Source organism: Beta vulgaris, chromosome 3 (genome assembly GCF_026745355.1).
Source record: "Beta vulgaris subsp. vulgaris cultivar EL10 chromosome 3, EL10.2, whole genome shotgun sequence".
NCBI lineage: Eukaryota > Viridiplantae > Streptophyta > Magnoliopsida > Caryophyllales > Amaranthaceae > Beta > Beta vulgaris.
The window spans coordinates 11,753,531-11,778,452 of NC_079204.1; the positions used below are offsets into that span (position 1 = coordinate 11,753,531).

The following is a 24,922-nucleotide window of genomic DNA, read 5'->3' on the forward strand; positions in this document are numbered from 1 at the left end:
CAAATAAGACCCTACCTAACTATGTTTTTTCGTGTCTATTGGAGTTTTTTTTTGAGTATATTCTTTATTTATGAACAACGTCCAAATTAGACATGAGAAATCTAAATATTATTTAGTTAGTGGCTAAAAACTTTAATATATATATTAGTTTTTAAGTCGAAAATATATCTAAGTACTTATATTTTTCATTTATTTATATTTTATTTTAAAAAATAATAACATCAAATATAAATTGATTTAGTAACTAAACTTTAGTATATAAAGTTGGAGTTCTAGAATCAAAACTTATACAAAGATGTGAAGCAAAACTATAGACCCATTAGACCAATATTACCGTTGTAAACCGCCTAATCAGTCATCACAAACAATTCACAAACCGCCTCTATCACCCGTCAAAAAAAAGAAGAAAAATCTCCTTCTCTATCCTCTCGCACAGAATTTTTGTGCCCTAGTAGTTTAGATTTGCCTCTAATCTGTTAATTTCATCTCGATTAATCCTTCAATTGACGTTTTGGAGATTGATTGTTATATTTATATTCTCGCATGATTTGTGATCGGAAATTCGGTAAGTTGTTCCTTTATTAGTTTTGAGTAAATTTTGATTTTCATGGTTCGAAATTTTGCGGATTTCTTCTTCGATTTTTTGATGATCAAGTTTCTATTTTTTTTTTGTTCGTGATTAATCTTGAGTTCTTAAGAGATGGAGATTTACAAAAGGAAGGAGGAGAAATTATGTATGATAATAGAAATATATTGTTAAACAGGAAGATTCATAGTTGGGGCAAGTAAAATAAGTCTTATTATTATCTCAAATTTCTGTAGAGAATGGAATTTTGAGTTGATAAAGAAAATTGGAAATGGGAGAGAGAATTCCATCACCTTTGAACTAAAGTTACAGAATTATGTAGCTTTGTGGTACTCTTTTAGAGTTCTGAGATATGGTACCTAGTATTACGTCTCTATTTATCTCTTTGGCTTGTTCTTGCAATATGTTTTGTCTTATTGAATGACTTCCTTGATCGTTGCAGAGCATTGTCTTTAAGGAGGTATTTTGACGGTCCTGTCTCCTGTCACAAAGACGATCAGTATATTCCTACAACTCGTAAATGCATATGGGAACCCTTGAAAAAATTAATGTACCTTTCTGTTTGGATTTTGACGGAAAGAAGGATGGCTGTGTGTGTGTGTGTTGGGGGGGGGGGGTAGTAAAGAATTCTCCAACCGCAAATTCTGAAGTCGACTAATCCAGTATTTGTGTATGAGAATGATGGGAGTTTCTGAATTTTGCTTTTACTGATATAAAGGCTGGTCTTATGTTTGTATCAGAGGGACTGATTTCCTTGCTTCAAGTGCACCTGATTGTCTTAAATTAAGGTGGAATGGTTGCTAGATGATGAGCCTGTGTTCTATAAATTTCTTGGTTTTTAGGATATAATAAATTAAACTAGTTGCTATTGTCAAGTGTGCTAGTATTGCACCATTCGAATCATATGATGGCATGAAAGAGATAAAGCAACATAGGAAACATTTAAAGTAGGACAGCTGTAACTTACAAAAAAAACTCTACCAATATAGATGAACATGGTAAAATCCCCCTAAGGGAATTGATAGGGGTATTGTGTAAGAGGCCTACGAAACTCTAACTAGGTTGTAGGTACATCATTGTAGTGAAGATGTTTCGTTTTTCTTCACTTTTGTTTTTTTCTCATTACCTTCTATAAAACTCCCTCTAATTTTATCTCCATCCTTTTATTTTGGTTTTCTCTTTACATATCCCTTGATTTCTTGTTCCTTGTGTTTTCTCCTGTCTTACTTCCCTCACTTTTGCCTTTTCATTTTTCCTCGTTGTATTAAACTTATTCCTTCACTTTTTTGTTCATTTATCATGGAAACGATCTCTTATGACAATTCATGTCAGCCGATCCCAATTCTTCAAACTAATTTTTTCACTATTTTGTTCATATGTCCCGGATATGATGCATGTTAGCTGATCCTAAATCATTCATGTTCACTCATTCACTTTTCAAACTTTGAATTCAGCTGTATATGCCTTTGCTCCTTTGAGCTTGAATTTAAATAATTATTATGTTTAGTTATTTCTTCTAGCAAGCTTAATTACAATAGGAGTTCAATATAGAGTTTAGCTTGTATCCTTGGCTTTGCAATATCTGTCAGTAATGAGCTTTTACATGAACTTAGTTTGGTTATACTATTGGCTAGTGTTATTTGAGGAGTTATTTGTTTTTGTTTTGTCCTGTACTCCTGTCTATGAAATACGGGCTTTAGTTGCCTCAACTCAAATTCTTGAAGGAGAATGAATGAAATGGAAAAAGAAGCGCACATGTAGGATTCTTTCAATATAATGCTTTGAAGTTTACATGTTTGGGATTCAATTTCTTTCAACTCTCTTGTTATGTAATATTTGTGCAGGATTCTTTTACGCGTTGCTTTAAATCAAATCCTCCAGGGCCCTGGAACTGGAATATCTATCTATTTCCTCTGTGGTGTTGTGGAGTTCTTGTTAGATACTTGATCATTTTCCCAATAAGGTTAGCTTTCAAATCTATTGGAATGAGTTTCTTTTCGATGTCAATGTCTAATAACCTTCTGATATAAGATCAGAGGGCATTTGAGAAAGTTACTTTGATATGAAACTCCGTTATAAGGAGGTAACAAGAAGACATGAAAATATTCAATGTTCAAGAATTTGGCAATTGGCTTTCTTACTCATGTCAAAGTCACTTTTACCCTCATGAGAATGTGAACTAATTCATGTTTCTGAATTTTGTTCAGTCAAATATGTTTAATATGATTTGGTGCAAGTTTATGTTCGTGGCCATACTGAAATGATATGTTTAGAAAGTTGCTTGAAAAGTTATGCAATATGCTATAGTGAAGTTGGTATTGGTGTCTTTAGCTACATGGGAAGCGGCATGGTATAGATGATTGAAAGTCATGCCATAGTAGTTTAAATCTTGGACATTCTTTTGGTGCATCGGAAATGCCTTATGTCCTTGACTTTTTTTAATAGTCCTCACTCAATTAGAAGGGTGAGTCCGCTGTCCAAATTGTTGTTAAATGCTTTGAGGCTTTCTGGAATCTAAAAAGTTTTACTCATAGGTTTTTGCGATTTATGTAGATATAGAGAAGCTCATGGCATACCGCCGTGTAATGGTGCTGAACTTATGCACGGATGCTACTCTTCCAGCTGACCTATGCTTTCTGAATTATCACAGGGTCTTAGGTATTGATGAATTTAGGTTTTAATGAGTTCGAGGAATTCTGGAACTACAGAAATGATGTAGAAAAAATAGCTGACCTTGTGAGATGTATCATACATTTTAGCTTTGAGTTTAAACAGATTTTGTTAAATTTGTTTTGAATTTGAATAGCTTCAGTAATTTATTTCATTAGCTATGAGTTTGCAGCTATATCGTATTGATTTGTTGAGGTATTAACTCAAAAGAGATGTGTTTCTGGGGTTCTCTATTGCTGTTTATATTGGTATTCTTCAAAGACCTGCTGTGGTAATTCCTGTTTCTTTGAAATTTCTACCAGCGTTCTTTGGTGAAATTGATCTGCATTTTTTTTGTTGCATCATGGACGGGGGTGATTAAGTATCATGGTCCTCGCCCAAGTATGAGGCCTAAGCAGGTGTTAGTTCTTCTGTTTCCTGTTTCCTGTTTCCAATAACGTTGTCCTGTGCTATACAGATAAGCTGTACTGACAACAATGCTGAAGCATTCTTACTCTCTATTCATTAAACAGGTTTTTGTGGCCAACCACACCTCCATGATTGATTTTATTATTTTGGAACAAATGACTGCATTTGCTGCCATCATGCAGAAGCATCCTGGTTGGGTTGTTAAGGATTTTGGTGCTGCAGATATGTAATACTGATATATATTAAGAAGCTAACTGGTCAAATTTGTAGATCATTAATGTGGTTTTCTGGCTGCAAATTCAGTGTTCTAAATGGTGCAGCACTGTATCTTTTATTTCTTGTACAGCTTTGCACGTCTAATGTTGCAACTTGCAATTAGACATTAGATCGCTGAAGCATTAGTTTCCGAATACCAAACATAGGTTTTTTGATATTATTGTTCTGGTTGCAAATGGGAAGTTCATGCTGTAATGTCCTAATTTCCTCTGTTTTCCTTTTGGTGCAGGATTGCTGCAAACTACTATCTTGGAAAGTCTTGGATGTATCTGGTTCAACCGTACAGAAGTAAAGGATCGTGTTGATGCATCTAGAAAGTGTGTTTTTCAATGGGTAAAAAGTTTTCTTTTACGAAGACTCTTCTAATACTTTTAAGCTTTCATGTTTCAGATTCAGAGAACATGCGCATGGGGATGACAATAACCCTCTTTTAATATTTTCTGAAGGAACTTGTGTTAATAATGAGTATATCGTCATGTTTAAGAAGGTAAATGAACTTCCATTTGGTTTCTAGATAACTGCTGTGTAATTTTGAATGAAATTATGTGAGTCTTCTTTGAAATGCTTAACTATCATTTCCTCAAAACTCTTCTCTTGTTTAGAGTGCATTTGAGATTGATGTCTCTGTTTGTCCTGTGGCAATCAAGTACAACAAGATTTTTGTTGATGCCTTCTGGAACAGTAGGAAGTAAGACCTTCTTTCTTGAGATTTTATGTTACACGTCATTCGACTTTGGCTTTTCACACTATTTACACACCCCACTAATAGATTCTTAAAGATATTAATGGTCAAAGTTGTATGTTGGCAATGTGAAAGGTCGAACTAGTAATAATAAACAAAGGAAGTGCTACTTTTATTGTGTCTTTCCTTTTTGTTTGATATTGCTGTTCTCTTACCTTCTTCTGGATGCTTTTAGTTTTCAGGTTATGTTTACAGTCTTAAAAAATAATTTCTCTGTCTATTATCATTGCAACATCACCCCTTGGCACATTATTTAAGAAAGCCATGTGAAGAGGATTGAGATAGAGATAAATGAAAAGTGCGATCCATGTGATAGGAGTGAGATAGAGAGACGATATTACCAAAGGAACGTTTTAGTTAATGTAAATTTACAAATAAGGGAATCGTTGCAACTAAAGAACGGAGGAAGTATATGGCAACTCTTGTTTTACGATTATCTTCGTTTAAGAACAACAATTCATTTTGTATTTAGAAGGCTCCCCGGTTTCTTTATTGTGAATGCTTTTTGCAACCACAAACTTTGGAGAAATGTCCATATATGTATAATCTAACCTGTTTTAAGTACCATGCCTTGTTGGAGCAAAGGTTTGGGAAAAAATATATGGCAAAAGTGAAAAATTGGCAGATATTCCATCTTTATTCTAAATCCTCTTGTCCAATTTTTTTATTGTGCTTGTTACATGAGAAGCAAGCAAATTTTGATCTTAAAAAAACCATGTTGAATATTGTTGCCAACTGCCGATACTTGTTTTGTGGTATATGAAAGCTAGATGTCTTTGATTGTCTGGTTATCTTAATAGGCAATCATTTACCATGCATCTGCTTCAGCTAATGACGTCTTGGGCTGTTGTTTGTGATGTTTGGTATCTCGAGCCCCAGACAATAAAACCTGACGAAACTTCAATTGAATTTGCCGAGAGGTGATTGATCTCCCCCTTTTTCCTAACGGAACATATAATTTGTTCATTTGTATAAATATTTTGTGTTGAATCTATCTATTAGCTCGTTACCTGATGTATCTGTTTCTTTTTGCAGGGTTAGGCTCATGATCTCTCATAGAGCTGGCCTGAAAATGGTTCCTTGGGATGGCTACCTGAAGCATTCACGGGCTACAATACTTTGATATAGGAATAGATGCTACTTTACTATCCCAGGTGATATAATGCATTCTTCAAATATTGCTTCTAGTATATAATGACTTTCCTATTGCTTTTGGTTATTTTTATGGCCTGAACTTCAGATATATTATTGCTCACATTTGTTCTCTCCTAGCATGTAATGATGGGTGTTCTTTAGAAATAGAATAGCATCTCTGTTTATTTATCAAACTCTATTGAAAAGATAACATTATGTTAAGTCTATTTATGAGTCAAACTATTGACTTAGAAAAACCTCTTAAAACATGTTCTGGCCTATTGGTCTGCAAAGGATAATGATATAACAATCAGTACCCTAACCCTACTGTGACACTTATTATACGTCATGATAATGTAGCAAAATCCGACTTGCTTTGGAGTGGTGGTGCTCCTATCATTTAAGCTTCATCGAGTCTCGTCTTATCTTCTTCTCTAATTCTGTAACGCATACACTGATTCTAAGAGGGCCATAAAAGGAGGAGAGAGACTTCACTAACAAATGCTTCTGGATACGGGCTTCTATGATTAGGGGAGCTTTTTTTTCATTCTCCTGTTTTTAGAAATTGATATTGGGGGCTTTAGGTTGAAGAAACAGAAACAAGGCGTGAGGAAGAGAATATGAGCTAGTAACGAAGGCTTTTGAGGTGTTCACGGAGTCCAATGCTACAGTCGGAGATAACTTTGATTTGGGGTCATTGGTGTGACCATCATGGCTGTCTTATCAGGCTTTGGTGCTGTCAATCTACCTTACAGTTATCTGTCACTCTTTATTAGGTATATAGATTATCGCTCTTCTAATCACATTTATTATTTGGGTGTGAGAGCTTTATGTTGTGGGGGTTATGCTTGTTAGGGAGATTGATGAGTTTGAAATAAAATCCTTGGAGAGGCAATTGATGCAATCAATTGAGACATGCGTTACCAAAAAGAAGAAAATTATACTTTGTCAAATGGAGATGGAAAGAAGTCAAGTATCAGAAGAGGTATATCATGGTTGATTTTCTTAGCTATTGCGTTACATGCTTTGTTTTGTCGTTCCTGAGAGAGGAGGAACTCATGTTGCTAATTTAAGACTCATGTTCTGATCCACAGCAGATGGTGAAATTTGAGATTATCTTTCTCGTTTTGTGATTTTCAATTTTCTGCTTTTATTGTTTGTTTCACTAACTAGTTATTGTTGTAGAAGTTGAATGCTCGATCTTTCTTCAAGAGAATTGTTGGAACAATTGTGAGATCTGTACAGGAAGACCAAAAGGAACAAGGTTGGTGGCCTTCTACTTTTGTTTAGGTTGATCTTATCATCTTCTAGTAGGTTTTGATTTAACACATCTTGTTGACAAGCTGCTACTGTAGTATTCTAAATCTCAGGTAGTTTTATCTGTTCACATTGGTATTGGTTTCATGGTTATGGTACACTTGAAGAAGGGTTGTTTTAGCTTCTATCACCTTTCTTCTATTAGATCTCTTTCTTTTGGATGTGAGGGGAGGTTTAATTGGTCCACTTATGACCCATGGAATGTCTTGACAAGGAAATTAAGAAATTTGGACAATGTCTATATTAGAAGACATGTCCATTTCAATGGAGTCAAAGGTTGACTATTTTCTGTCTTTGTATTATCAGGTTTGTGTAGGTGTATACTAATTTCGAACCATTGCTGAACTGGGTCTATGTATTCTTGGTACATTTTTAATGTTACTCTTGAGAGTTGGATCCATGCCCGAGTTAGCAACTTGTATTCCAATCTAAATATCATTGTTTTCTCTCTCTGTCTCTTTTTGTTCTCCCTCACATACTAAAGCCCATCCAATTTGCATCCTAGGATGACCTAGCCTTAGAGGAGGCCTACTAAGGGTGCATTGTCTTTACACTGTTTTCACGTGATTTTCACTTATGAGAACCTGTTTGACCTTATCTTAACTTGTGAACTTATGAGGCGTTATATGCACTTATTGACTATGAATTAACTTATGAGGCGTTAAAAGTCATTAGTATTTATTGCTGTTCTGAATTGAACTTGGGTAGCCTTGTTGGCCTTGAATTCAAAAATTTATTAACCATGAAAGTAGCTGAACCAAATATTCTTTTTCGTGAAATAACAGAGCATAACTCGCCAACGAAAGAAAGGACATGGTTTATCTTTGTTCACCATTGAAGGTGGTAATGCACACGTCTCCTCTTCGTCCTGTTTTGTTACATTTACAACTTTTTATGCCTGGTTCTGGTTGCATCAACATCCAAAACAAGGGTAGCCTTCTATAGTCCTAGCCTAATATGGGGCTCACCACCTTAGTGCATTACCTGCCAATAGTAATTACCTGCCAATAATAATTAAAGTGCTCTTTGATGTTTCACCTTTGAAGGGGATGAAGCTGGTGTCATTTTTTCTCTACATCCTCAACTTTTATGTTGCTTAATCTTCTCCCCGCCTCTCCAGGTGATGGTTGTATCAGCTTTCAGAGCCCCTCTCTCTCTCATCTCACGTGCCTTCTGTCAGATCTTTCTTACAGTTTCATACATTCAGATAAAATGAACTATATGTGCGTGAGTGTGTTGGTGACTTCGTATGGCACTTTGTTGGTGACAAAGTGTGTTGGCACTTTGTTTCTTTTTAGATATCGATGATGAAGTGGTTCGTTATTTTCAGTCAAGCATCAAAGTAGCAGCGTCATGGAGCTTTGGTGTCTTAAATCAAATGAAGATGCAAGCTGACTTAAAAGTTAAATGACTTGAAAGTTAAAAGTAAGTTTTATGTGATTAATCAGTTCTCATAATATAGTGCAAAATTTTGGCTAGTGTTTCTTCCTTTTAGACTCTGCACCTTTGCTTTTGCTTTTGTTGTGTTGAGATGATGTATATGGTTTATGAAACCAAATACTTAGCTTGATTTCTAAAGAATTTAGACACCAAGAAAACAAACTAAGGGCTGAAAGCTTAAAGAAATTAATCACCAACTTTGGGAATTGTGTCCAAAAAACAAATCTGTTTGAACTCTCCTTTGTATTTCGTGATTGATTAATTCGAATACAAAATTAAGCTATTTAAATAAAACTGCTATTCCTAATATGCTTAGGACAAGTCCCTAAGTCATTGTCCTACTATAACTTTACTTAAAAACTAGATAACAACCGAAAAGAATCTTAGATGCTTAAAACAAGAAGAACCTATCCCAATAGGATAGTAAAAACATGTAATCCAAATAATAAATAAACTAGCATCTGCAGAGCTCTAAGAGAACTCAACTATGACTGGCCTAAGCATTACTAGTCATGGCGGACTTTGTTGAGGACTTTGCTTTGCCAGTTTTTGATAGGTGGGTTCTGAATTCTGGTAAATTGGTGCAAGAAGAATTCAATTCCTTTACACCCATTATGGAATAGTATATCTGGGTTTTGAGTCTTTGGGGCTGGAGGGCTGGATGTTATTTCACTCTGTAAACGTGCCTCTCTGCTGGAAAAGAGCTCACTGAACACTTAGACACTATTTACAATCAGCTCCTGTATGTTTATGAATGAGAGTAAAGGTTTTATAAGCTCCAGATTCGCAACATTTAAGTGCAGTGCGAGTGTGCAACGATTCTTATACAGAGTACTAACGTTAGAATTGCACGCATGTTTAGGTCTTAAACTGCAATTTCATTGCAGAATTTTCTTGCACTCTATATACCTTCTCTTCTGTGGAAAATTCTGTCTACCTCGTAAGGCTCCTTGCCCATCTCATAAGGCTCCTTTCTTTATTGTAGCCATTAAGAACCTGGAAGCTGAGGTACAGGCTTTAGAGGAGCTGTCAAAGCAGCTGTTTTTGGAGATTTATACACTCTGGTTTGCGCTGTTGTGTATCTTGTCTTGCTATTCCTTATTAAAAATATCATGAATGTGCAATTATTTGAGATGTTTGAATTTCTGGATTTATGAGCTGGTCCCAAATTCATCTCCTCTTTGTGTGAGATAGTAGTTGAGCTGATCCAGCTGTGTTTTCGAAAACTATTTTTGATTCATATTTCACATGTTTCAGGAAGCTGCTGCTTTTTCTCGAACCCGGAAAGGCCATATGGAGAATCTTTTGGGCTACGCATGTTCAATATATTGTGTATACAAAATGATTAAGGTTGAGACTTTTCTTACATGTTTAGCTTACCTACTTCTGATATGAAGTCCCAACGTGATGGCTAATCTCTACCTGAAATTGTGATTCATCTTGACTTCTTAAGAGATGGAAATTTACAAAAGGAAGGAGGAGAAATTATGTATGATAATAGAAATATATTGTTAAACAGGAAGATTAATAGTTGGGGTAAGTAAAACTAAGTATTATTATTATCCCAAATTTCTGTAGAGAATGGAATTTTGAGGTGATAAAGAAAATTGGAAATGGGGAGAGAATTCCATAACCTTTGAACTAAAGTTACAGAATTATGTAGCTTGTGGTACTCTTTTAGAGTTCTGAGAATTGGTACCTAGTATTACGTCTCTATTTTTCTTTTTGGCTTGTTCTTGCAATATGCTCTGTCTTACTGATTGACTTCCTTGATCTTGCAGTCGTTGCAGAGCGTTGTTTTTAAGGAGGTATGTTGCTACCAGATTAGTCTATATCGGGACTTGCTTACCTTGGTGTCTGAGATGACATATTGACATAAAATTAGTTGGATGATCTTTCTTTTTGTCCCCCATCTCTTCACAGGCTGGTTCAGTCGATCCTGTCACAAAAACGATCAGCATATTCCTACAATACTTTGATATAGGAGTAAATGCTACTTTACTATCCCAGGTGATATAATGCATTCTTCAAATATTGCTTCTAGTATATGATGACTTTCTAGTATATCAATAACCATCTATACATGTTTCAGGAAGCTTTTTCTCGAATCTGGAAATTCATATGCAGAATCTTTTGGGCTACGCATGTTCAATTTATTGTTTACAAGATGGAGATTCATCTCGACTTCTTAGATGGAGGAAAAGTTATGTATGATAATAGAATAGTTAGGCTGGTAAACTAAGTACTATTATTATCTCAAATTTCTGTAGTGAATGGAATTTCAAGGTGATAAAAAAATTTGGAAATGGGAGAGAGAATCCCATAACCTTTGAACTGAAGTTATAGAATTCTCTGCTCCCCACTGTAACAACTAATTAAAGATGATTGTTAATATAAATTCTTAAGCATCCTTATTATTTAAAGGTTTTGAGTTTAAAAATGTAAGTTACATCACATAATTATTTTATACAATAGCATAGCGTCACCAGCAGAACATATATCACGCACATTTCAAACTAAGCTAATCCTTCAGTTCACTCCTGCAAAACAGCTAAATCTGCCCCCACCAGGACAAAAAAAACAATATTAAGGTGAGAAAATAAATTTTCATTTTTAAATAGTATAATCAATGAATCTCAACATTTTCAATAAAATATCATAATACTCAATAGCATTCACACAACATAATTAATAATTTTTCATGACCTCAAAAAAAGTTTGGAGATTTGCCCCCCCCCCCTCGCCCCCTCCCCTACCCCTTCCCGCTCCCTCACCTCGCCCCCTCCCTCCCCTCGCTCCCTCGCTCGCCCTCCCCTACCCCCCTCCTCCATCCCCCTCCCTCGCCCCCTACCCCCCTCACCTTCCACTTCCACTCCCCTCCTGCCCTCCCCCCTCACCTTCCATCCTACCTCGCCCCCCTCCCTCGCCCCCCCCCCCTCCTCCTCCTCGCCCTCTCACCCTCCCCTCCTCCCCCCGCCCCTCCCGTCGCCCCTCCCTACCCCTCGCCCCTACCCCCTCCCTTCCCTCCCCCTCCCCTCCTCCACTCCCTCCCTCCACTCCCCTCGCCCCTCCCTCGCCCCTCCCCTCCCCATCCCCCCCCTCCACTCCCCCTACAACAGAAAGGAATTGACAAGATATTAAAAATATTACAAATAATAAGATAAGCATCAACACTGACCACTTGGTTCAAGCAATGAAAAAGTTCATTAAGATTGCAAACTTCAAAATTTTATCCTAAAAGCTTATGATGGTTCAGTAGTTTTAGCTTTGCCCTAAAACTTAGAATGTCCACGATGCTTCATCATCATTTTGGAGGTGAGGTCTGAGGGCACCTAAGGGGACAACAATGAGCTAAGCTTTGGCCAAATATGAGAAAATTTTGACCATCCATGGACTGTGTAGGCCATTTACTTACTCCTGATCCTTTCCAATTCAGGAGAAAATGTCAATTTATCCAGAATTTATTCTAGCATGAAAAATCAAAACTCTTCATAAATATCTTTAAACGCACATAAGAAAAGGGAAAAAAAAGTAACATTACTCCCTCCGTTTTAGAATAAGTGTCTCTTAAGGTTGTGTGCATATAGATCAAGGAGGTTAGTTTTGCATTGGAATTCTAGATGACAAGCAATGGTGCCTTCGAATTTTTAACAAACAAGTAACGGTACATTGATATGTCAAGTGGCATATAATAGGAAACTAAAGGAAAAAGAAAGTTGTTATGCCGAGATTTATTTAGAATGAAAGGATTATTAGCAAAAAAAAGCAGCACAAAATTTGAGGATGATCACCCTCTATCAATAACCATCTATACAAAATAGCATAACTAGAAAAACCTGGGAAAATTTAATCTGCATGACGCTCAAACAAGATCGAGAAAATAACTCAATTTCATTAATAGCAATAAGTAAATTGTAAAGACTCACTGAGTCTTTCCAACAAAAAGAACCTACAGGATTTCCATGATTCACCAAAGAATATACTATCCAAAACCTGTGTAACACACCTATTACCACTCTTTTTAATACAGAAAAATAAACATGAATTCTTAAGTTCCACAAATGACCTGTTTAATTAATCCTCGTAAACCTACTCCAAGTCCATCCTTTTCCTCACTGAAACTGTAATCCAAGCCTTTAACATCATCCAATCAATCTTTTCCTTCATAATATCTACTTAAAATCAAAGTTATCTCCGACTGTAACATTGGACTCCGTGAACACCTCAAAACCCTTCGTTAAATCGTTACCAGCTCAAATTCTCTTCCTCACGCCTTGTTTCTGTTTCTTCAACCTAACAGCCCCCGATATCAATTTCTAGAAACAGGAGAACTAAAAAAAAGCTCCGCCTAATCATAGAAGCCCGTATCCAGAAGCATTTGTTAGTGAAGTCGCTCTCCTCCTTTTGTGGTCCTCTTAGAATCAGTGTATGCGTTACAGAATTAGAGAAGAAGATAAGAAGGGACTCGATGAAGCTTGAATGATAGGAGCACCACCACTCCAAAGCAAGTTGGATTTTGCTATATTATCATGGCGTACAATAAGTGTCACAGTAGGGTTAGGGTACTGATATCCTTTGCAGACCAATAGGCCAGAACATGTTTTAAGATGTTTTTCTAAGGCAATAGTTTGACTCATAAATAGACTTAACATAATGTTATCTTTTCAATAGAGTTTGATAAAGAAACAGAGATGCTATTCTATTCTAAAGAACACCCATCATTACATGCTAGGAGAGAACAAATGTGAGCAATAATATATCTGAAGTTCAGGCCATAAAAATAACCAAAAGCAATAGGAAAGTCATTATATACTAGAAGCAATGTTTGAAGAATGCATTATATCACCTGGGATAGTAAAGTAGCATATCTTCCTATATTAAAGTATTGTAGCCCGTGAATGCTTCAGGTAGCCATCCCAAGGAACCATTTTCAGGCCAGCTCTATGAGAGATCATGAGCCTAACCCTGCAAAAAGAAACAGATACATCAGGTAACGAGCTAATAGATAGATTCAACACAAAATATTTATACAAATGAACAAATTATATGTTCGGTTAGGAAAAAGGGGGAGATCAATCACCTCTCGGCAAATTAAATTGAAGTTTCGTCAGGTTTTATTGTCTGGGGCTCGAGATACCAAACATCACAAACAACAGCTCAAGACGTCATTAGCTGAAGCAGATGCATGGTAAATGATTGCCTATTAAAAATAACCAAAAGCAATAGGAAAGTCATTATATACTAGAAGCAATATTTGAAGAATGCATTATAACCTCGGATAGTAAAGTAGCATCTAATCCTATGTCGAAGTATTGTAGGAATATACTGATCGTCTTTGTGACAGGATCGACTGAACCAGCTTGTGAAGAGATGGGGGCAAAAAGAAAGATCATCAGGCTGCAGCCAGCTAATTTTATGTCAATATGTCATCTCAGACACCCTCAATAATAATAAAAAATTATTAAGCTGGAAAGGTAAGCAAGTCCCGATATAGACTAATCTGGCAGCAAAATATCTCCTTAAAGACAACGCTCTGCAACGACTGCAAGATCAAGGAAGTCAATCAGTAAGACAGAGCATATTGCAACAACAAGCCAAAGAGAAAAATAGAGACGTAATACTAGGTACCATATCTCAGAACTCTAAAAGAGTACCACAAAGCTACATAATTCTGTAACTTTAGTTCAAAGGTTATGGAATTCTCTCTCACATTTCCAATTTTCTTTATCACCTCGAAATTCCATTCTCTACAGAAATTTGGGATAATAATAATACTTAGTTTACTTGCCCCAACTATTAATCTTCCTGTTTAACAATATATATCTATTATCATACATAATTTCTCCTCCTTCCTTTTGTAAATCTCCATCTCTTAAGAAGTCAAGATGAATCACGATTTCAGGTAGAGATTAGCCACCACGTTGGGACAACTTCTTATCAGAAGTAGGTAAGCTAAACATGTAAGAAAAGTCTCAACCTTAATCATTTTGTATACACAATCTATTAACATGAGTAGCCCAAAAGATTCTGCATATGGCCTTTCCAGGTTCGAGAAAAAGCAGCAGCTTCCTGAAACATGTGAAATATGAATCAAAAATAGTTTTCGAAACCACAGCTGGATCAGCTCAACTTCTATCTCACACAAAGACAAGATACACAACAGCGCATACCAGAGTGTACCTTCATAAATCTCCAAAAACAGCTGCTTTGACAGCTCCTCTAAAGCCTGTACCTCAGCTTCCAGGTTCTTAATGTCTACAATAAAGAAAGGGCCTTATGAGATGGGCAAGGAGCCTTACGAAGTAGGAGGAATATGCCATAGAAGAGAAGGTATATAGAAAGCAAGAAAATTCTGCAATGAAATTGCAGTTTAAGACCTAAACATGCGTGCAGTTCTAACCTCAGTACTCTGTATAAGAATCATTGCACACTTGCACTGCACTTAAATGTTGCGAATCTGGAGCTTATAAAACCTTTACTCTCATTCATAAACATACAAGAGCTGATTGTAAATAGTGTCAGTGTTCAGTGAGCTCTTTTCCAGCAGAGAGGCACGTTTACAGAGTGAATAACATCCAGCCCTCCAGCCCCAAAGACTCAAAACCCAGATATACTATTCCATAATGGGTGTAAAGGAATTGAATTCTTCTTGCACCAATTTACCAGAATTCAGAACCCACCTATCAAAAACTGGCAAAGCAAAGTCCTCAACAAAGTCCGCCATGACTAGTAATGCTTAGGCCAGTCATAGTTGAGTTCTCTTAGAGCTCTGCAGATGCTAGTTTATTTATTATTTGGATTACATGTTTTTACTATCCTATTGGGATAGGTTCTTCTTGTTTTAAGCATCTAGGATTCTTTTCGGTTGTTATCTAGTTTTTAAGTAAAGTTATAGTAGGACAATGACTTAGGGACTTGTCCTAAGCATATTAGGAATAGCAATTTTATTTAAATAGCTTAATTTTGTATTCGAATTAATCAATCACGAAATACAAAGGAGAGTTCAAACAGATTTGTTTTTTGGACACAATTCCCAAAGTTGGTGATTAATTTCTTTAAGCTTTCAGCCCTTAGTTTGTTTTCTTGGTGTCTAAATTCTTTAGAAATCAAGCTAAGTATTTGGTTTCATGAACCATATACATCATCTCAACACAACAAAAGCAAAAGCAAAGGTGCAGAGTCTAAAAGGAAGAAACACTAGCCAAAATTTTGCACTATATTATGAGAACAGATTAATCACATAGGATTTACTTTTAACTTTCAAGTCATTTAACTTTTAAGTCAGCTTGCATCTTCATTTGATTCAAGACACCAAAGCTCCATGACGCTGCGACTTTGATGCTTGACTGAAAATAACGAACCACTTCATCATCGATATCTAAAAAGAAACAAAGTGCCATACAAAGTCACCAACACACTCACGCACATATAGTTCATTTTATCTGAATGTATGAAACTGTAAGAAAGATCTGACAGAAGGCACGTGAGATGAGAGAGAGAGAGGGGCTCTGAAAGCTGATACAACCATCACCTGGAGAGGCGGGGAGAAGATTAAGCAACATAAAAGTTGAGGATGTAGAGAAAAAATGACACCAGCTTCATCCCCTTCAAAGGTGAAACATCAAAGAGTACTTTAATTATTATTGGCAGGTAATGCAGTAAGGTGGTGTGAAACATCAAAGAGTACTTTAATTATTATTGGCAGGTAATGCACTAAGGTGGTGAGCCCCATATTAGGCTAGGACCATAGAAGGCTACCCTTATTTTGGATGTTGATGCAACCAGAACCAGTCAGAAAAAGTTGTAAATGTAACAAAACAGGACAAAGAGTTTTGAATGGTGAGCCAAGATAAACCATATCCTTTCTTTTGTTGGCGAGTTATGCTCTGTTATTTCACGAAAAAGAATATTTGGTTCAGCTACTTTCATGGTTAATAAGTTCTGATGAGTTTTGAATTCAAGGCCAACAAGGCTACCCAAGTTCAATTCAGAACTACAATAAATACTAATGATTTTTAAATAAGTCCTAATAAGTTCATAGTCAATAAGTGCATATAACGCCTCATAAGTTCACAAGTTAAGATAAGGTCAAACAGGCTCTGATAAGTGAAAATCACGTGAAATCAGTGTAAAGACAATGCACTCTTAGTAGGCCTCCTCTAAGGCTATGTCATCCTAGGATGCAAATTGGGTGGGCTTTAGTATGTGAGGGAGAACGAAAGGAGACAGAGAGAAAACAATAATATTTAGATTGGAATACAAGTTGCTAATTCGGGCATGGATCCAACTCTCAAGAGTAACATTAAAAATGCACCAAGAATACACGGACCCATTTCAGAAATGGTTCGAAATTAGTATACAGCTACACAAACCTGATAATACAAAGACAGATAATAGTCAACCTTTGACTCCATTGAAATGGACATGTCTTCTAGTATAGACATTGTCCAAATTTCTTAATTTCCTTGTCAAGACATTCCATGGGTCATAAGTGGACCAATTAAACCTCCCCACATCCAAAAGAAAGAGATCTAATAAAAGAAAGGTGATAGAAGCTAAAACAACTCTTCGTCAAGTGCACCATAACCATGAAACCAATACCAATGTAAAAAGATAAAACAACCCAAGATTTAGAATACTATAGTAGCAGCTTGTCAACGAGATGTGTTAAATAAAAAACCTACTGGAAGATAACAAGATCAACCTAAACAAAAGTAGAAGGCCACCAACCTTGTTCCCTTTGGTCTTCCTCTACAGATCTCACAACTGTTCCAGCAATTCTCTAGAAGAAAGATCGAGCATTCAACTTCTACAACAATAACTAGTTAGTGAAACAAACAACCAAAGCAGAAAATTGAAAATCACAAAACGAGAAAGAGAATCTCAAATTTCACCATCTGTTGTGGATCAGAACATGAGTCTTAAATTAGCAACATGAGTTCCTTCTCTCTCAGGAACGACAAAACAAAGCATGTAATGCAATAGCTAAGAAAATCAACAACGATATACTCTTGCCAACATGGCTACACCAAAAATAAGAGAAGACCAGAGAGAGAACATAAACCTCTTCTGATACTTAACTTCGTTCCATCTCCATTTGACAAAGTACAATTTTCTTCTTTTTGGTAATGCATGTCTCAATTGATTGCATTAATTGCCTCTCCAAGGATTTTATTTCAAACTCATCAATCTCCCTAACAAGCATAACCCCCACAACGTAAAGCTCTCACACCCAAATAATAAATGTAACTAGGAGAGCGATAATCTATATACCTAATAAAGAGTGACAGATAACTGTAAGGTAGATTGACAGCACCAAAGTCTGATAAGACAGCCATGATGGTCACTCCAATGACACCAAAACAAAGTTATCTCTGTAGCATTGGACTCCGTGAACACCTCAAAAGCCTTCGTTACTAGCTCATATTCTCTTCCTCACGCCTTGTTTCTGTTTCTTCAACCTAACAGCCCCGATATCAATTTCTAAAAACAGGAGAATGAAAAAAAAGCTCCCCTAATCATAGAAGCCCGTATCCAGAATCATTTGTTAGTGAAGTCTCTCTCCTCCTTTTATGGTCCTCTTAGAATCAGTGTATGCGTTACAGAATTAGAGAAGAAGATAAGAAGAGACTCGATGAAGCTTGAATGATAGGAGCACCACCACTCCAAAGCAAGTCGGATTTTGCTATATTATCATGGCGTACAATAAGTGTCATAGTAGGGTTAGGGTACTGATTGTTATATCATTATCCTTTGCAGACCAATAGGCCTGAACATGTTTTAAGAGGTTTTTCTAAGTCAATAGTTTGACTCATAAATAGACTTAACATAATGTTATCTTTTCAATAGAGTTTGATAAATGAACAGAGATGCTATTCTATTTCTAAAGAACACCCATCATTACATGCTAGGAGAGAACAAATGTGAGCAATAATATATCTGAAGTTCAGGCCATAAAAATAACCAAAAGCAATAGGAAAGTCATTATATACTAGAAGCAATATTTGAAGAATGCATTATATCACCTGGGATAGTAAACTAATCTATTCCTATATCAAAGTATTGTAGCCCGTGAATGCTTCAGGTAGCCATCCCAAGGAACCATTTTCAGGCCAGCTCTATGAGAGATCATAAGCCTAACCCTGCAAAAAGAAACAGATACATCAGGTAACGAGCTAACAGATAGATTCAACACAAAATATTTATACAAATGAACAAATTATATGTTCCGTTAGGAAAAAGGGGGAAATCAATCACCTCTCGGCAAATTCAATTGAAGTTTCGTCAGATTTTATTGTCTGGGGCTCGAGATACCAAACATCACAAACAACAGCCCAAGAAGTCATTAGCTGAAGCAGATGCATGGTAAATGATTGCCTATTAAGATAACCAGACAATCAAAGACGTCTAGCTTTCATATACCACAAAACAAGTATCGGCAGTTGGCAACAATATTCAACATGGTTTTTTTAAGATCAAAATTTGCTTGCTTCTCATGTAACAAGCACAATAAAAAAATTGGACAAGAGGATTCAGAATAAAGATGGAATATCTGCCATTTTTTCACTTTTGCCATATATTTTTTCCCAAACCTTTGCTCCAACAAGGCATGGTACTTACAGGTTAGATTATACATATATGGACATTTCTCCAAAGTTTGTGGTTGCAAAAAGCATTCACAATAAAGAAACCGGGGAGCCTTCTAAATACAAAATGAATTTTTGTTCTTAAACGAAGATAATCGTAAAACAAGAGTTGCCATACAACCGTTTTTTAATTGCAACGATTCCCTTATTTGTAAGTTTCACATTAACTAAAACGTTCCTTTGGTAATATCGTCTCTCTATCTCTCTCCTATCACATGGATAGCACTTTTCATTTATCTCTATCTCAATCCTCTTCACATGGCTTTTTTAAATAATGTGCCAAGGGGTGATGTTGCAATGATAATAGACAGAGAAATTATTTTTTAAGACTGTAAACATAACCTGAAAACTAAAAGCATCCAGAAGAAGGGTAAGAGAACAGCAATATCAAACAAAAAGGAAAGACACAATAAAAGTAGCACTTCCTTTGTTTATTATTACTAGTTCGACCTTTCACATTGCCAACATACAACTTTAACCATTAATATCTTTAAGAATCTATTAGTGGGGTGTGTAAATAGTGTGAAAAGCCAAAGTTAAACGAAGTGTAACATAAATCTCAAGAAAGAAGGTCTTACTTCCTACTGTTCCAGAAGGCATCAACAAAAATCTTGTTGTACTTGATTGCCACAGGACAAACAGAGGCATCAATCTCAAATGCACTCTAAACAAGAGAAGAGTTTTGAGGAAATCATAGTTAAGTATTTCAAAGAAGACTCACATAATTTCATTCAAAATTACACAGCAGTTATCTGGAAACCAAATGGAAGTTCATTTACCTTCTTAAACATGACGATATACTCATTATTAACACAAGTTCCTGCAGAAAATATTAAAAGAGGGTTATTGTCATCCCCATGCGCATGTTCTCTGAATCTGAAACATGAAAGCTTAAAAGTATTAGAAGAGTCTTCGTAAAAGACAACTTTTTACCCATTGAAACACACACTTTCTAGATGCATCAACACGATCCTTTACTTCTGTACGGTTGAACCAGATACATCCAAGACTTTCCAAGATAGTAGTTTGCAGCAATCCTGCACCAAAAGGAAAACAGAGGAAATTAGGACATTACAGCATGAACTTCCCATTTGCAACCAGAACAATAATATGAAAAAACCTATGTTTGGTATTCGGAAACTAATGCTTCAGCTCATCTAATGTCTAATTGCAAGTTGCAACATTAGACGTCCAAAGCTGTACATGAAATAAAAGATACAGTGCTGCACCATTTAGAACACTGAATTTGCAGCCAGAAAACCGCATTAATGATCTACAAATTTGACCAGTTAGCTTCTTAATATCAGTATTACATATCTGCAGCACCAAAATCCTTACCAACCCAACTAGGATGCTTCTGCATGACGGCAGCAAATGCAGTCATTTGTTCCAAAATAATAAAATCAATCATGGAGGTGTGGTTGGCCAGGACAACGTTATTGGAAACAGGAAACAGGAAACAGAAAAACTAACACCTGCTTAGGCCTCATACTTGGCCGAGGACCATGATACTTAATCACCCCCGTCCATTATGCAACAAAAAAAGTGCAGATCAATTTCACCAAAGAACGCTGGTAGAAATTTCAAAGAAACAGGAATTACCACAGCAGGTCTTTGACGAATACCAATATAAACAGCAATAGAAAACCCCAGAAACACATCCCTTTTGAGTTAATACCTCAACAAATCAATACGATATAGCTGCAAACTCATAGCTAATGAAATAAATTACTGAAGCTATTCAAATTCAAAACAAATTTAACAAAAATCTGTTTAAACTCAAAGCTAAAATGTATGATACATTTCACAAGGTCAGCTATTCTTTCTACATCATTTCTGTAGTTCCAGAATTCCTCGAACTCATTAAAACCTAAATTCATCAATACCTACATATAAAGCAGAAAATTTGGCTTGACTAGACATTATCCTCCCTCTATCTGGAAATAATAGTCATGTATGCTTTTGGGATTTCCGAAAAAAATCCAACTTTTTCTTAAAATCATCAATGATAAATTATTATTATTATTGTAATTATTTCGACGTTTTTCCATAAATAAAAAACTGCCGACAAGCATCACATCAACAGTTGTTCCTAACATGATTGTTGCTGCTTTATATACAAAACATGCTTTTTAGCACATGACATAAATACTTGATAGGAGTTGTTGGCAAAATTTACAGTTTAAAAAATATAACCAAACTCACAAGATATATTTAAATAATTATTGGACAAACATGTGTATAAAATTAAAAATGCACAAGAATACAGACGAACTGTACCTCTAACTTTTTCCTCAGTGAATACTGTCCTTTCAGTAAGAAATGAACTGGCATGTAGAGGGAGAAGAATACAATCCACCCCATCGTCAGAACTAAGACCCTGTGTTAATTCAAAAAGCATAGGTCAGCTGGAAAAGTAGCATCCGTGCATAAGTTCAGCACCATTACACGGCAGTATGCCATGAGCTTCTCTATATCTACATAAATCGCAAAAACCTATGAGTAAAACTTTTTAGATTCCAGAAAGCCTCAAAGCATTTAACAACAATTTGGACAGCGGACTCACCCTTCTAATTGAGTGAGGACTATTAAAAAAAGTCAAGGACATAAGGCATTTCCGATGCACCAAAAGAATGTCCAAGATTTAAACTACTATGGCATGACTTTCAATCATCTATACCATGCCGCTTCCCATGTAGCTAAAGACACCAATACCAACTTCACTATAGCATATTGCATAACTTTTCAAGCAACTTTCTAAACATATCATTTCAGTATGGCCACGAACATAAACTTGCACCAAATCATATTAAACATATTTGACTGAACAAAATTCAGAAACATGAATTAGTTCACATTCTCATGAGGGTAAAAGTGACTTTGACATGAGTAAGAAAGCCAATTGCCAAATTCTTGAACATTGAATATTTTCATGTCTTCTTGTTACCTCCTTATAACGGAGTTTCATATCAAAGTAACTTTCTCAAATGCCCTCTGATCTTATATCAGAAGGTTATTAGACATTGACATCGAAAAGAAACTCATTCCAATAGATTTGAAAGCTAACCTTATTGGGAAAATGATCAAGTATCTAACAAGAACTCCACAACACCACAGAGGAAATAGATAGATATTCCAGTTCCAGGGCCCTGGAGGATTTGATTTAAAGCAACGCGTAAAAGAATCCTGCACAAATATTACATAACAAGAGAGTTGAAAGAAATTGAATCCCAAACATGTAAACTTCAAAGCATTATATTGAAAGAATCCTACATGTGCGCTTCTTTTTCCATTTCATTCATTCTCCTTCAAGAATTTGAGTTGAGGCAACTAAAGCCCGTATTTCATAGACAGGAGTACAGGACAAAAACAAAAACAAATAACTCCTCAAATAACACTAGCCAATAGTATAACCAAACTAAGTTCATGTAAAAGCTCATTACTGACAGATATTGCAAAGCCAAGGATACAAGCTAAACTCTATATTGAACTCCTATTGTAATTAAGCTTGCTAGAAGAAATAACTAAACATAATAATTATTTAAATTCAAGCTCAAAGGAGCAAAGGCATATACAGCTGAATTCAAAGTTTGAAAAGTGAATGAGTGAACATGAATGATTTAGGATCAGCTAACATGCATCATATCCGGGACATATGAACAAAATAGTGAAAAAATTAGTTTGAAGAATTGGGATCGGCTGACATGAATTGTCATAAGAGATCGTTTCCATGATAAATGAACAAAAAAGTGAAGGAATAAGTTTAATACAACGAGGAAAAATGAAAAGGCAAAAGTGAGGGAAGTAAGACAGGAGAAAACACAAGGAACAAGAAATCAAGGGATATGTAAAGAGAAAACCAAAATAAAAGGATGGAGATAAAATTAGAGGGAGTTTTATAGAAGGTAATGAGAAAAAAACAAAAGTGAAGAAAAACGAAACATCTTCACTACAATGATGTACCTACAACCTAGTTAGAGTTTCGTAGGCCTCTTACACAATACCCCTATCAATTCCCTTAGGGGGATTTTACCATGTTCATCTATATTGGTAGAGTTTTTTTTGTAAGTTACAGCTGTCCTACTTTAAATGTTTCCTATGTTGCTTTATCTCTTTCATGCCATCATATGATTCGAATGGTGCAATACTAGCACACTTGACAATAGCAACTAGTTTAATTTATTATATCCTAAAAACCAAGAAATTTATAGAACACAGGCTCATCATCTAGCAACCATTCCACCTTAATTTAAGACAATCAGGTGCACTTGAAGCAAGGAAATCAGCCCTCTGATACAAACATAAGACCAGCCTTTATATCAGTAAAAGCAAAATTCAGAAACTCCCATCATTCTCATACACAAATACTGGATTAGTCGACTTCAGAATTTGCGGTTGGAGAATTCTTTACTACCCCCCCCCCCAACACACACACACACAGCCATCCTTCTTTCCGTCAAAATCCAAACAGAAAGGTACATTAATTTTTTCAAGGGTTCCCATATGCATTTACGAGTTGTAGGAATATACTGATCGTCTTTGTGACAGGAGACAGGACCGTCAAAATACCTCCTTAAAGACAATGCTCTGCAACGATCAAGGAAGTCATTCAATAAGACAAAACATATTGCAAGAACAAGCCAAAGAGATAAATAGAGACGTAATACTAGGTACCATATCTCAGAACTCTAAAAGAGTACCACAAAGCTACATAATTCTGTAACTTTAGTTCAAAGGTTATGGAATTCTCTCTCCCATTTCCAATTTTCTCTATCACCTCAAAATTCCATTCTCTACAGAAATTTGAGATAATAATAAGACTTAGTTTACTTGCCCCAACTATGAATCTTCCTGTTTAACAATATATTTCTATTATCATACATAATTTCTCCTCCTTCCTTTTGTAAATCTCCATCTCTTAAGAACTCAAGATTAATCACGAACAAAAAAAAAAATAGAAACTTGATCATCAAAAAATCGAAGAAGAAATCCGCAAAATTTCGAACCATGAAAATCAAAATTTACTCAAAACTAATAAAGGAACAACTTACCGAATTTCCGATCACAAATCATGCGAGAAAATAAATATAACAATCAATCTCCAAAACGTCAATTGAAGGATTAAAATTGAGTAATCGAGATGAAATTAACAGATTAGAGGCAAATCTAAACTACTAGGGCACAAAATTCTGTGCGAGAGGATAGAGAAGGAGATTTTTCTTCTTTTTTTTTGACGAGTGATAGAGGCCGTTTGTGAATTGTGATGACTGATTAGGCGGTTTACAACGGTAATATTGGTCTAATGGGTCTATAGTTTTGCTTCACATCTTTGTATAAGTTTTGATTCTAGAACTCCAAGTTTATATACTAAAGTTTAGTTACTAAATCAAGTTATATTTGATGTTATTAATTTTTAAAATAAAATATAAATAAATGAAAAATATAAGTACTTAGATGTATTTTCGACTTAAAAACTAGTATATATATTAAAGTTTTTAGCTACTAACTAAATAATATTTAGATTTCTTATGTCTAATTTGGACGTTGTCCATAAATAAAGAATATACTCAAAAAAAACTCCAATATACACGAAAAAACATAGCTAGGTAGGGTCTTATTTGATTTTTCTCGTTGTGTATATAAGGAGAATGAAACTTTTTTAATTTTTACCATAATGAAATTAAAGATATTAATGATGCAACA

The 24,922-nt window shown here is 35.6% G+C and overlaps 3 protein-coding genes across 39 annotated transcripts; 2 read left to right on the forward strand and 1 right to left on the reverse strand.

The window, feature by feature from the left end:
- Positions 1-1,129: 1,129 nt before the first annotated feature.
- On the forward strand, positions 1,130-6,394 carry LOC125491605 (glycerol-3-phosphate acyltransferase 9-like). 2 transcript variants are annotated; one of them, XM_057393582.1, is made up of 8 exons: positions 1,130-2,549; positions 3,559-3,654; positions 3,769-3,864; positions 4,169-4,257; positions 4,331-4,427; positions 4,543-4,628; positions 5,483-5,602; positions 5,724-6,394. In XM_057393582.1, the coding sequence occupies exons 2-8, from the start codon at positions 3,640-3,642 to the stop codon at positions 5,803-5,805; spliced, it is 585 nt and encodes a 194-aa protein (XP_057249565.1). In that variant the 5' UTR covers positions 1,130-2,549; positions 3,559-3,639; the 3' UTR covers positions 5,806-6,394. The 2 variants fall into 2 exon arrangements, with proteins under 2 accessions (XP_057249565.1, XP_057249564.1); XM_057393581.1 differs by having other exon boundaries at positions 1,166-2,549; positions 5,718-6,394.
- An 8-nt stretch (positions 6,395-6,402) lies between these two features.
- Positions 6,403-10,996, forward strand: LOC125495969 (GPCR-type G protein COLD1-like). Of its 3 annotated transcripts, none has more exons than XM_048641057.2 (8): positions 6,403-6,592; positions 6,672-6,801; positions 7,002-7,080; positions 9,559-9,646; positions 9,831-9,923; positions 10,355-10,381; positions 10,497-10,583; positions 10,666-10,996. In XM_048641057.2, the coding sequence occupies exons 1-5, from the start codon at positions 6,528-6,530 to the stop codon at positions 9,916-9,918; spliced, it is 450 nt and encodes a 149-aa protein (XP_048497014.1). In that variant the 5' UTR covers positions 6,403-6,527; the 3' UTR covers positions 9,919-9,923; positions 10,355-10,381; positions 10,497-10,583; positions 10,666-10,996. The 3 variants fall into 3 exon arrangements, with proteins under 3 accessions (XP_048497014.1, XP_048497015.1, XP_057249566.1); XM_048641058.2 differs by having other exon boundaries at positions 9,559-9,637; XM_057393583.1 differs by lacking the exons at positions 9,559-9,646; positions 10,355-10,381; positions 10,497-10,583; positions 10,666-10,996 and having other exon boundaries at positions 9,831-9,922.
- On the reverse strand, positions 10,378-24,686 carry LOC104888688 (glycerol-3-phosphate acyltransferase 9). 34 transcript variants are annotated; one of them, XR_008968711.1, is made up of 18 exons: positions 24,271-24,681; positions 22,493-23,806; positions 22,287-22,405; positions 21,500-21,599; positions 20,558-20,790; positions 20,169-20,256; positions 19,999-20,095; positions 19,798-19,883; positions 18,831-18,950; positions 18,599-18,715; positions 17,304-17,382; positions 16,105-16,178; positions 15,825-15,951; positions 14,754-14,828; positions 14,551-14,642; positions 13,654-14,115; positions 13,420-13,538; positions 11,700-11,905 (listed from the first exon to the last, which is right to left on the reverse strand). XR_008968711.1 is itself a non-coding variant. In XM_057393580.1 (9 exons), the coding sequence occupies exons 3-8, from the start codon at positions 21,618-21,620 to the stop codon at positions 18,628-18,630; spliced, it is 600 nt and encodes a 199-aa protein (XP_057249563.1). In that variant the 5' UTR covers positions 21,621-21,696; positions 22,287-23,806; positions 24,271-24,686; the 3' UTR covers positions 11,693-11,905; positions 18,599-18,627. The 34 variants fall into 34 exon arrangements, 1 of the variants encoding a protein (XP_057249563.1); XR_008968713.1 differs by lacking the exon at positions 22,493-23,806; XR_008968712.1 differs by lacking the exon at positions 21,500-21,599 and having other exon boundaries at positions 23,750-23,806.
- Positions 24,687-24,922: the final 236 nt, after the last annotated feature.

Bases quoted from the DNA above. Each gene is read 5' to 3' on its own strand.
- LOC125495969 (XM_048641057.2), top strand. From the start codon at position 6,528: ATGGCTGTCTTATCAGGCTTTGGTGCTGTCAATCTACCTTACAGTTAT. The intron at 6,593-6,671 runs GTATATAGATTA...TATGCTTGTTAG, and splicing joins TATCTGTCACTCTTTATTAG to GGAGATTGATGAGTTTGAAA. The intron at 6,802-7,001 runs GTATATCATGGT...TTATTGTTGTAG, and splicing joins GAAGTCAAGTATCAGAAGAG to AAGTTGAATGCTCGATCTTT.
- LOC125491605 (XM_057393581.1), top strand. The intron at 4,629-5,482 runs GTAAGACCTTCT...TTATCTTAATAG, and splicing joins GCCTTCTGGAACAGTAGGAA to GCAATCATTTACCATGCATC. The intron at 5,603-5,717 runs GTGATTGATCTC...TTCTTTTTGCAG, and splicing joins TCAATTGAATTTGCCGAGAG to GGTTAGGCTCATGATCTCTC.
- LOC104888688 (XM_057393580.1), bottom strand. From the start codon at position 21,620: ATGCTTTTTGAATTAACACAGGGTCTTAGTTCTGACGATGGGGTGGAT. The intron at 20,257-21,499 runs GTACAGTTCGTC...CTTTTGGTGCAG, and splicing joins CACTGAGGAAAAAGTTAGAG to GATTGCTGCAAACTACTATC. The intron at 18,951-19,797 runs GTAAGACCTTCT...TTATCTTAATAG, and splicing joins GCCTTCTGGAACAGTAGGAA to GCAATCATTTACCATGCATC.